The sequence below is a fragment of the Helianthus annuus genome, chromosome 8 (genome assembly GCF_002127325.2).
Source record: "Helianthus annuus cultivar XRQ/B chromosome 8, HanXRQr2.0-SUNRISE, whole genome shotgun sequence".
Lineage (NCBI taxonomy): Eukaryota > Viridiplantae > Streptophyta > Magnoliopsida > Asterales > Asteraceae > Helianthus > Helianthus annuus.
This window is the reverse complement of record NC_035440.2, coordinates 161,076,977-161,088,078: the sequence shown is the minus strand read 5'-3', so window position 1 is coordinate 161,088,078 and position 11,102 is coordinate 161,076,977. Positions and strand designations below refer to the sequence as shown.

The 11,102-nt window shown below is 35.6% G+C and overlaps 1 protein-coding gene and 1 long non-coding RNA gene across 5 annotated transcripts; both read left to right on the top strand.

Moving 5' to 3' along the window:
• The first annotated feature begins 679 nt into the window (after positions 1–679).
• LOC118481117 lies at positions 680–1,104 on the top strand. Its single transcript, XR_004864448.1, has 2 exons — positions 680–740; positions 816–1,104. It is a non-coding gene; the product is annotated as an uncharacterized LOC118481117 (long non-coding RNA).
• Positions 1,105–1,838: 734 nt separating this feature from the next.
• LOC110885797 (probable 1-deoxy-D-xylulose-5-phosphate synthase, chloroplastic) lies at positions 1,839–11,102 on the top strand. 4 transcript variants are annotated; one of them, XM_035976264.1, is made up of 11 exons: positions 1,854–2,000; positions 2,279–2,321; positions 3,361–3,480; positions 3,549–3,713; positions 4,276–4,426; positions 4,738–5,006; positions 5,188–5,470; positions 6,536–6,816; positions 7,827–8,105; positions 9,745–10,029; positions 10,710–11,026. In XM_035976264.1, the coding sequence occupies exons 3-11, from the start codon at positions 3,454–3,456 to the stop codon at positions 10,857–10,859; spliced, it is 1,890 nt and encodes a 629-aa protein (XP_035832157.1). In that variant the 5' UTR covers positions 1,854–2,000; positions 2,279–2,321; positions 3,361–3,453; the 3' UTR covers positions 10,860–11,026. The 4 variants fall into 4 exon arrangements, with proteins under 4 accessions (XP_021989197.1, XP_021989198.1, XP_035832157.1 ...); XM_035976263.1 differs by having other exon boundaries at positions 1,857–2,000; positions 6,521–6,816; XM_022133505.2 differs by having other exon boundaries at positions 1,839–2,321; positions 6,521–6,816; positions 10,710–11,102.

The window sequence follows — 11,102 nt, the reverse complement described above, 5'->3', positions numbered from 1 at the left end:
TACATATTTGTTTCTTGTGCTTAAAACACGTGTACATCATGCTTTAAAGGTACCTATTTTCTACTTGCAGATCTGTTAAATTTTAGGGTTTTTTCTTGCAGATCTGTTAAACAACATTAGATCTGTAACTATTTTCTGTCTTTGGATCTGTTGTTTAAGTTTAGTGGCAAATTACTCTTGTTGTGTACTCCGGATTTTGTGTTCTTAATCTGTCTGAACTGAAAGTGTTTGAGGCTGTGATGCGAAAGCTGAGCTTGTGTTCTTAATCTGTCTGAACTAAAAGTGTTGAGTCTATGATGCATAAGCTGAGCTTGTGTTCTTAATCTGTCTGAAGTAAAAGTGTTTTGAGGCTGTGATGCAAAAACTGAGCCTGTGTAATCTATCTGAACTGAAAGTGTTTGAGGCTGTGATGCAAAAACTGAGCCTGTGCAAGGTTCGCTCGGTCCAACAACTCAAGCAAATGTTTTCTTTGCATTTTAGGGGGAACATGTGTGCTTCTCTCCCAGGGCATACAAAACATAGGTTATTGGCGGCAGCTCGCCATATTTAACATATAAAAAAACTTTATATGTTAAATTTGGCGGACTGCCGCCAATAACCTGTGTCTTGTATGCCCTGTGGAGAGAAGCACCCATCTTCCCCCTAAAAAACATAGAAAACATTTGCTTGAGTTGTTGGACCGAGCGAACCTTGCATAATGCGTCAAGGGAAACTATTGGTCGAGCGAGACATTTGTTCAGGTATCCTTATTTCATGATAAAATGATTATGAATAGCTGTGCATAAACTAATCGCAAGTTTGTTTGGTATATGCAGGGTAATAGGGAACAGCAGTGTTCAGCACTGTGTCATTCTTGCTTGGTGCCATCACCTCAGTTGTCTCTGGCTTACCATCCGTGTACTTTACTAAAATTTGATCGGTGCAGTGAGCATGCGAGCGCAACAAGTGCAGCCGCAGCGGCGCGGTGAGGGCAGCCGCAACGAGCGCAGCGGCATGGTTAATAAAAAAATAAAAAAACTGCCACCTCTAAGTAGATATGTATCAGAATGTACAAATTCATATTTATTGTTTTGTTTATGCGTTTAATCGTTTGATTAACGACTCGATTGATTTGTTTGTAACCATTTGTCTGTAAACGAACTTATTTATCTTACTTTAATTTTTGTATTAAGCATCATCTATCGCGCCTTTGCTGACTGACTTTTATAGATCACTACTTTAGGGAGAATGAACAATTATCCAAATATGGAGATACTAAATCTGCTCGAGGTATGATGCTGGTTGAACTTAAGAAACTAATTGAAGGAAATCCTTTATTTTGTGATAAATTTCAGTTCCAAACCTTAGGAATTCAAGATTAAGGACTCTTACAAACCTAAGACTGTTTGAGAAATTTTTGACTATGTTTTGTACATCTTACAATATAGTAGTTAATGTTAGTTATTTGTGAATTTGTATCACAATTTGAACCAACAAAAGCCTAGGTAGTCCGTCTATTTCAGGTAACATAACTAGAATCAAACAATTTTCTTTGTTTTCTCCTGAGTCGCACAATAACCACCAAACGCCATCACGAAACCACCAATCGCCGCAAATCGCTGATTCTCGCCGCTGAAGAAGGCCTCAACCGACCATCACATTCTGCTACACTACCACCATCGTCGTCACAAGCCACATTGGAAACTACATCCCCGTAGATAGCCCTAAACTCACCAACCTAAGTGATACCACTCCTGCCGCATCGCGCGGGTAAGTAACTAGTAAATAAAATAAATGTAACCAACATGTCAAACATGTAACCCAATTTCCCCATTTTTTCTATCATCCATATCCATATAGGAAAATGGAAGAGACCACATGATTGGATGCATAGCGACCGTGGCCGGCATCCATACAAAACCAAACTAAACTGCTATATTTTCATTTTCCCAAAACAAAACAAAACAAAACCGTACTCAACTCTCAGGCACACCTATTGTGACATCAAACCCTAATTTCCGGTAAACATATGTTTTATTATTGATTTTTCTGTTCTAATTCACTAATTTTGTTATTTATTCATCCACCGATCCTTGTTCTTGTTCGAATTCTGTAAATAATCTGTCAATCACTTCATCGATTGCGATAACTGTTTGTTGTGGTCGGTTATCGTTGGTTTGATGATGAATACTGCTTCTGCGCATTGTTCGTTGGGTTTTACGGCTCATTTTCATGAAAGTTTGAGAAGTTCTGGTTCTAATGCGAGTGTAATCTTTCGTTGTGGTGCGGAATTTGTTAGAATTGGATTGAGTTCTAGCTCTGGTGCATCAGTTTGCTCTAAGGTATAATAATGCTTTGATTTTGATCATGATTTCAGTTTTAGGATTAAAATAAGCTGATTTATAGTAAGTAGTAAGCAATGATGTGTTTCTATGCAAAACTAATTATCTGATTTGAGCTATTTTTAAATATTTTATGATTACTTTGAAAATCACACCAAACACCTGACTTCTATCTACACTTTCATTACAAGTTTGATGAATAATGTATTCAACTGGAACACCCATATTCCATTGTTCTAAATAGTTATCCAATTAAATCAGTTTTAAACTCAAAACATTTACTTGTAGTCCAATTGTTCAAATCACTTCATCCAATATGGATTATTTTGATTGGGTAATTTGACAAGAACAATAGTTTGTTTGCAATTGCAACAAAAAATCCATTGTGGATGATTGTAGAAGTTTTCTGTAGTTTCATTTCTGGATTTTTTTGACTTTAAGTGGGCCTTAGGAACCCTTTTATGGCCAAAATGTTCAGTGGCCCTGTTACTTGCTACACGAAGTGGAAAAATGTAAAAAAAAAAAATGATGTTTGAAGCTGTAATTAAGTGCTTTTTTGTCAGTAGATGTTGAGAAACTTTGAGATTTTGGGGAAAAAGATGTGTTTTTAGAAGAATCCTCATTATATACTTGAATTAGATACGTATTTATTAGGTTGAGGATACAATAAAAAGTAAAGTTGGGTAAGAAACTAAGAATAGGGAGGAATCTAGAAGTGGGGTAGGGGAAGAGAGAAATTCATGTCACCAGGGGAGGATGTCTTCATCTTTCTTTCTATCCATTTTACGATTTTTACTTGTATTTTCTTATTATTATATCCTATTCCTATATATAGTATACACACACTTGTGCACAAATAATGATTTTATCGAACATATATTTTACTGATTTAGTGCGTAAAATTCGTTGGAGCTTGATTTGCCAAATACAGCTTAATCAACTTATATCTTTGATAGACATCTTGCCCAGCTGTATCACTAAAATTTCAACCATCAATGCCAAGTGCCATTTACTTTCATTTTTTGTTTAATGGATACAGGGATGTGTAGGTCAAATATGTGCTCTACCGGACATAGATGACATATTTTCAGAGAAGACTCCAACGCCTATTCTTGATACAATTGAAAGCCCTATGCACTTAAAGAACCTATCCCATAAGGTTTAGTAACTGGTTATTTATTTTCTTTTGAAAATATGGCCGTCATGTACTGACCGAGCTCTGTGTAGGAATTGAAACAATTGGCTGATGATATTCGCTCAGAGTTGTCTTTTATAAGACATGAAACTCAAAAGTCAGTGAAAGGTAGCATGTCAGTGGTGGAGTTGACAATTGCTATACACCATGTCTTTTCTGCTCCCATGGATAAGATATTATGGGATGCCGGAGAGCAAGTAAGGCTGTATTTTATGCTTATTGTTACAAGATGTAATTTCGATATTTTTAGTCATCAATGTGTTGATTTTGTTGTATTTTAGAAAGTAGCCAAAAAGTGGATCGGGTAAAATTGGATGACAGGCGCGCCCAATCCCAAATACTATTACTAAATAAATAGTAATACTATTATTGTTGCATAGAATTTCCTAAATCACTTTCTTCAAAGATTTAGATTATTATTGTAACAGTATTGGTCTTGTAATCATAAGTAAGACGTTATGTATTTCCAAAATACTTTTAAGAGATTGGACATAAAAGTTTGTCACCCAACCCGACCCTGTACATTTTGACAAATGCTAAATAAGACCCCTTAGCCAATACACCTGACAACCGATTTCGTCACCACTGGTTTAAACATTAAAGATCCTTTTCACCCACAACTCCTTTTTCTTTTCTGTAGATTTTATTGGAAGGGATCTTCTTAATTAAACTGCAAAATTAAAAAAAAGCTAGAAGCTTATGCACTTGAGATAGAGTATGATACACTTTATAATAATTGATTGTTTCAATTGTGAACAGACTTATGCGCATAAGATTCTGACTGGAAGGAGGTCTGTTATGCATACACTTAGACAAAAGAACGGAATTTCGGGTTATACTTCTCGTTCCGAGAGTGAGTTTGATCCCTTTGGTGCAGGCCATGGATGCAACAGTATTTCTGCGGGGCTTGGTATATCTTTGTTCCGTCACCTTTTTACATTTTTCACTTTAATACACTTGATCTACACAATTAAAACTCATAGGAATTTGAGTTCGCCTAGTATATATCGGATTTACGACCAGGGTTTGCAGTACCATGACAAATTACCTTTTTGCCACTGTATGCATTAAATATAAGTTTGTTTTTCTTTTTAGTAATTTACACTACAGAAAATGTTTTCAGGGAATGCACATGCGTAAGTAGTGGACCAGATACTGAATTCATAAGTTGTTGATCTTTTATGAATTTGATTTAAAGTATGAAATGGTGGTTGCATGCAGGAATGGCGATTGCACGGGATATTAAAGGGAAGAGAGAACGCATAGTTGCAGTCATAAGCAATGAAAGTATTATGTCTGGCCAACTTTATGAGGCTATGAGCAATGCAGGATATCTTGATTCAGATATGGTTGTGATATTAAATGATAGCCGTCAGTCGTTACACTCGAAACCAGAGGATGCCCCTAAAACACCAATTAATGCGCTCTCAAGTGCTTTTAGCAAGCTGCAGTCTAGCAGATTGTTCCGGAAGTTCAGAGAAACTGCTAAGGTATTATTTTTTTTTTTTGCAAATCAAGTGAACCAATACTCCTTTCACACCAAAGTTAACGCAGTACTCTTTGTAAGAGAACAGGGATGACACTTGCTATGGTTAGGATAATGTTGATGTAACAACATAAGTAATTATTTGAGGATTCAGGATATTAATACAGGTTATGGTCATGCTGTAGGGTTTAACAAAGAAAATTGGTAAGGGTATGTATGAATGGGCGGCCAAAGTCGATGAATATGCACGTGGTATGATTGGTCCACCAGGATCAACTCTATTTGAAGAACTTGGCTTGTATTACATTGGTCCGGTGGATGGCCACAATATCGAAGACCTTATTTGTGTTCTCAATCAAGTGGCATCCTTGGATTCAACTGGTCCTGTTTTGGTTCATGTTATAACAACAGAAGATAAAGAAACACGAGAAGAGAAGCAGATTGGAATATCAAAGAAATTCAACCAAGGTATGTGCTTTTATACATTCTCTACTTGTTTCCCAATGTAAAGTCCGTGTCTTTTCTTTAAATGTTTCTTTTATAGCTTTTCCAAATTCCAATAAGGACACATAAAAGAAACCTTTTGAGAATTTTAGGCACCTGCAACTTGGAGCCTTTCCAAAAAGGGAATAATGCAATTATTATGTGACACGGATATAACAAATATCTAGTCTACCCCGCAATAATGCGAAATGGAGAATTATGTGAACCTACTTTGATTTTTATCAATATTTGTTTATTTTCACACGATAACTTTCGGGTTTATATTGTATTAAAACTTTGCCAAAAAAGGAAACATCTGTTTTCTTTTGCACATTATGGTACTGAAATGCTGGCTTTTGTTTTAGGAACGGGTTTTCCTCTGTTTAATGTTGATCCTTATCTTCCATGTATATGTTCAATATATGTATACAGATTTTACTGTTTTAAGTCATCTCTTTTTCTTTTCACTGCACAACCCACTTTCTATAAAAGTTTTGTTGTCAGCTTCATGATTTAAGTTCTGCCCACACCATCTTGTTTAGATGAATTCTTGACATTTTTTGTCCATGTTTCAAAAGTTCTCTTCTACCTCAGTATGGTAATCTTTTTTTTTTTTAATTTTTTAGCTATTCGTTAAGTGCTCCATATCCTAAAAGAAAATCATAATTACAAGTTACGACTTGATATCATAGTAAGTACATTTAAAATTTTAAACACAACTTCAGATATTTCTATAGTGTCTTATAGAATTGATTAATAATAGTTAAACGCTTCAATCAAACTGCAATTTGGCACGTTGCAATTTCCTGGGATTGATAAGAGTAATTATCAAGGGTTTCTTTCTCCAATACAATGGAGATGTACACTATGTTATATTTTTTCTTTTTGATGTGTTAAAGTTTTAATATATTATCTGAGAGAAATCTATAAGCTTGGTAAAATCCTTACGTGAAGTGACAGCATTCTTGGCGAAACCTGTTGTTACTAACTAAAACCCAGTATATATCAAGTTCTTTATCCTCTTATATGAAACAGATCCTTATGACTCAGATCCACAACCGAGTAATCGTACCCAAACTTATAGTGACTGGTTTGGAGAGGCGTTGACCATGGAAGCACAGCTAGACAAAGACATCATGGTAGTTCATGCTGGATCGGGAATGGGAATGGATCCGTCGCTTAAATTATTTCGCGACAGGTTCCCTGACAGGTTATTCGATGTTGGGATGGCAGAACAGCATGCCGTCACATTCTCGGCTGGTTTATCTTGTGGTGGTTTGAAGCCCTTTTGTATAATACCATCTACCTTTCTTCAACGAGCATATGATCAGGTTCCCTCTCTCTTTCTCTCCCTCACAGACTGAATGATAGAAAAAAACATGCTCAATGGTCGTCCTTCTTTGCTTTTGTATGTTAAACCTTTAAGTGACATACTTGAAGTTGGTAATTGTTCAAGAGCTGGAAATTAATGAATGGGTTGATTTCGAATATATTTTTATCTCAAACTAGCAAAAAAGAGAAAAAAAGTTAACTAAAAGGGGGGATGGTCGATTGGGTCCAACAGGTTTAAAGTCGCCCAAGTCTTTTTTTTAATACATATGAGATTACAACCTCTAAATCTTTTATATTTACATATGTTTTTTTTTGCTAGTGTATTTTTTTTTTGTAATCATTATTATCATTGTTGTAAAAATCGCGACTAGGCGGCGACTAGTCGGCGATTAATCGCTAGTCAGCCAGTAACCGAGTAATTTTTCGTTAATCAGTCCATTAATTGCTAGTTGGGCCTAGTCGGACCTAGTTGAGTCTAGTCGGACCTAGTCGGCCAGCCAAAAATCGGCGATTCCGTCCAGATTCCGGCAAAAAACCTGTATATTCCGGCCAAAACCTCTAAATTCCGGCCAATTTCCTACCAAACCATGTGAATTCCAATAATTAATATTGTATACTTAAAAAAATGAGTTGAGTAAGAGTTAAAACCTAGCTACTTAAAATATTTACCTATAAAAAAATGTATATGTATACATAAAACTGAAAATTACATATAAAAACCCGATCCGATTAATCCCGAGTAGTCGCTAGTCCCCACCTCACCGTCTCAACGCTACCAAAAATGACCCATTTCAACCTGTGTTGTATATATCGGGAATGGGATTAATCACCGATTAATCGGTAATTGGTAGTTCTCTGATTATTTCACCTAGTCGACCAAAAATCAGTAATCGGTCGAACCCTGTTTTTGATTTATATTTTGATATCTGTTCCTTTTATTGTCAAACATATTTCTTTCCATTTTATACATTTTTACAAGCATAATCAATCTAACTGATCCCACTTTCAGGTGGTTCATGATGTAGACAGGCAAAAGATACCAGTACGGTTTGTGATTCCAAGTGCTGGTTTGGTAGGGTCTGATGGTCCTACAAATGCTGGAGCTTTTGATATAACCTTTATGTCATGTTTACCTAACATGATAGTTATGGCTCCTTCTGATGAGGTAGAGCTTGCTAACATGGTGGCAACTGCATCTTGCATTGATGATAGGCCCGTCTGCTTCCGCTATCCTAGAGGTGCCATTGTCAAGTCAAACACCTCTGTTTGCCATGGAGTTCCAATTGAGGTCACATCTCTATTATTTCTTTGAAACCGTAGCTGTTTATGATTTATCAACCCTAACCGCATTTTGCCATTTGTTTTAAACCAACTATTGTTCTTGCAAAACGAAAATAAGTAAATAGATTGCTATATATAAGCAGTTTGGATAAATTACCCTTATTGTCTATGATCATTTATTCTTGCCAAGTGTGGTGTGTTTGCATCTTTTTATCAGAGGTGGCAAAATGGACAGTTCAGGTCGGTTGGGTAATAATAGATTTGGATGATAAATTTAATGGTCTGGGTGGTCCAACAACACTTTTTTATCCATATTTTTGAAGTTTAGGAATAATGAATGAACGTTATATATGATTATGAAAAACTATACATACTATTAGTGATTGTGTATGTTTAATGCATTTGGATACAGTTAAGACGATTTTAACCCTCTTGACTCATTTGACTTAACTTTTAGTTTAATTATGTTTGCTTAAGCGTTAGGGATAAAAAATTACCTATATGTGCCGAAATTGCCACCTTTAGTACTAGTGAACAATTGCTTCTTTCTAAAAACAACTCCACTTATTGTGTTCTCAAATGTATTTTTGTGCATTGATGAAACTGCTCTTGTTATGTTACAAATTAATTACAAACGAATATCAACATCCCCCACCCTGATGAAGCTTATTCTAGACGTAGCATTTTTTGAATGGTAGAACAAGCATAGTGTTTGCAAAGATATTGTGGAACGTACATAGGCTTTATTTGAGCCGACGCCGAGTTAAGTTTAATAGAATATGGAGTATTCAAATAGAAGTTGCAATTAAAAGTTCTCCATGAAAAGTAAATTTGACTGTATGACAAGGGGCTTTTATGTGCTTAGCAATGCTCGCCTCATTTAGGCTTGTTGACCTTCCTGAGCCATACTTGGATTGGGTCAATAATAGGTTAGCTAGTTTGAGGTTTGCTCATTAACTGATGATTTCAAGTCACTTTAGATTATGCAACACGTGAAGTCAACAGAATATGTAATTCTATTGTCGGCATCTATAAATTCTTTTGTTTATCAACATTAGGTTATGATGTTTAATGAACAAATGTTAATGTACTTTTGCTGATTTTTAGGTCTACTAATTACCTTGACTATAATGGAAATTATTCTTAATGGAATCTGAGTCACAATGGGAACGGCTTTTTCTCATTATTATTTATAAGTAATTAATGTGTTAGTTATGTTTACGAAAACAATATTGTTACAAATAATAATCCAAATCTTTCAATAGGACTTGAGAGGTAGGTATACATACATGTTATATTCATTTTTGGTTATTTTAAATTTCCGTTTGAGATGAACAGCAAGCCAATCCAACGGCCGCTGATGGGTCGAAAATGTCATCTATGCCAATTTTATTTTCTTTTTATTTAGTTGAGCTTGTCATCTGCACTTGTAAACATAAAACGAAAACCTCCCTCCCCTATACCACTTTTGGTGATAAATTTGTTACTAAACACCTCATAAACATAACAAATCCAAGGGTGTATAGTCTGAAGGTGTTATAACTGTTTTATGCATGCTTATTATTATATATTAGAAGGAAAAAAGTCACTTGTATTATTATATCTCCTGAACACAGTTTATTCCTTAAATTGACGGTTATGTTCAGATTGGTAAAGGAAGAGTTGTTATAGAAGGTAAAGACATTGCTTTGCTGGGATATGGATCGATGGTCCAGAACTGCCTTAGAGCTCAGTCCCTTCTTTCAGAACTCGGGATTTATGTAACAGTTGCTGATGCAAGATTCTGCAAACCCCTTGATATTAAGCTCGTCAGACAATTGTGTGAAAATCACTCCTTCTTGGTCACTGTTGAGGAAGGCTCCATTGGAGGATTTGGATCACATGTTGCACAATTTATTACTCTTGATGGGAAGCTCGATGGATCAATCAAGGTATTTGTATTCCATTAAAATGGCAAAATGACATCTTTTTGTTGCACGTTGACAACTAAGTTTTGACTTTCTTTTTAGGGTAATTTTCTAGCCATTTGATCGAGTCAACCCTATTCACAAGTAAATGAGTGTGATGCTTAGAAAAGTCAAACATTCTATTCTATTAAGTTAATAATACTAAAGGGCTGATATGGAGCCGATTTTTGAAAAAAAAAAAAAGGTCAAGTTTGGTTTTTCATAGAATGATTTCAGGCAATAGGTCGAAATAAGTCACCCATGTGTTTTACAACTTCATAACCTGTTTGATACGCCCCTCTTTTCACCCTAAAGTGAGTGGTAGGGATATTTCTAGGTTAAATTAGAGGTGGCAAACTGTGTAATTTTAGCGTGGGCCAAAGTGGCCGGGTCGGGTTTTAGCTGCAAAAAGGTTTCTGTCAGTTTTTAAGTTAATAATATGATTATAGAAAATATATAGTACAGACGTACAGTCATAATATTTCTTTTTTAAATCTATTTAAGAGGTTTTGTTCATTTTAAATACGCATTGGGTGATGTTTCATGTGTCCGGCGGGTTTCCATTTTGCTAGATCTTATATTGTCCATTTGACCCGAGGTAAAATATAACCCAAATCAGCTCATTTAGCTTTTATAGTACATAATCTTTGTATTGACCTTTCCAGTGGAGGCCGATTGTGTTACCAGACAACTATGTCGAGCAGGCATCACCAATGGAACAACTTGCTCTAGCCGGGTTAACCGGACATCACATTGCTGCAACTGCTCTTAACCTGCTTGGTCGAACTCGTGAAGCTCTTCTATTGATGTGTTAAACAAGACAAGGGTGGTTTTATACATTCAATCTTGATCTTCTATTCATTTATTTGGTCACCAATATCGTATACTGACCAGAGCATATACTTGTCATGTAACCCTGTAAATATGATTGCAGATATGGTTTTGATTTGCAGCTGGGTTAATATGCTAGGTTTCTTGATAACGTGACATGACCAAAAACTGTGTCAGTTTCTCGTCGCTTGAAAATAAACAAATAAATAAAAGAAATCATGTTGTCA

Coding starts and splice junctions, on each gene's coding strand:
- LOC110885797 (XM_022133505.2), top strand. CDS start 2,160: ATGATGAATACTGCTTCTGCGCATTGTTCGTTGGGTTTTACGGCTCAT. Junction 2,322..3,360: donor GTGCATCAGTTTGCTCTAAG/GTATAATAATGC, acceptor TAATGGATACAG/GGATGTGTAGGTCAAATATG. Junction 4,427..4,737: donor CAGTATTTCTGCGGGGCTTG/GTATATCTTTGT, acceptor GGTTGCATGCAG/GAATGGCGATTGCACGGGAT.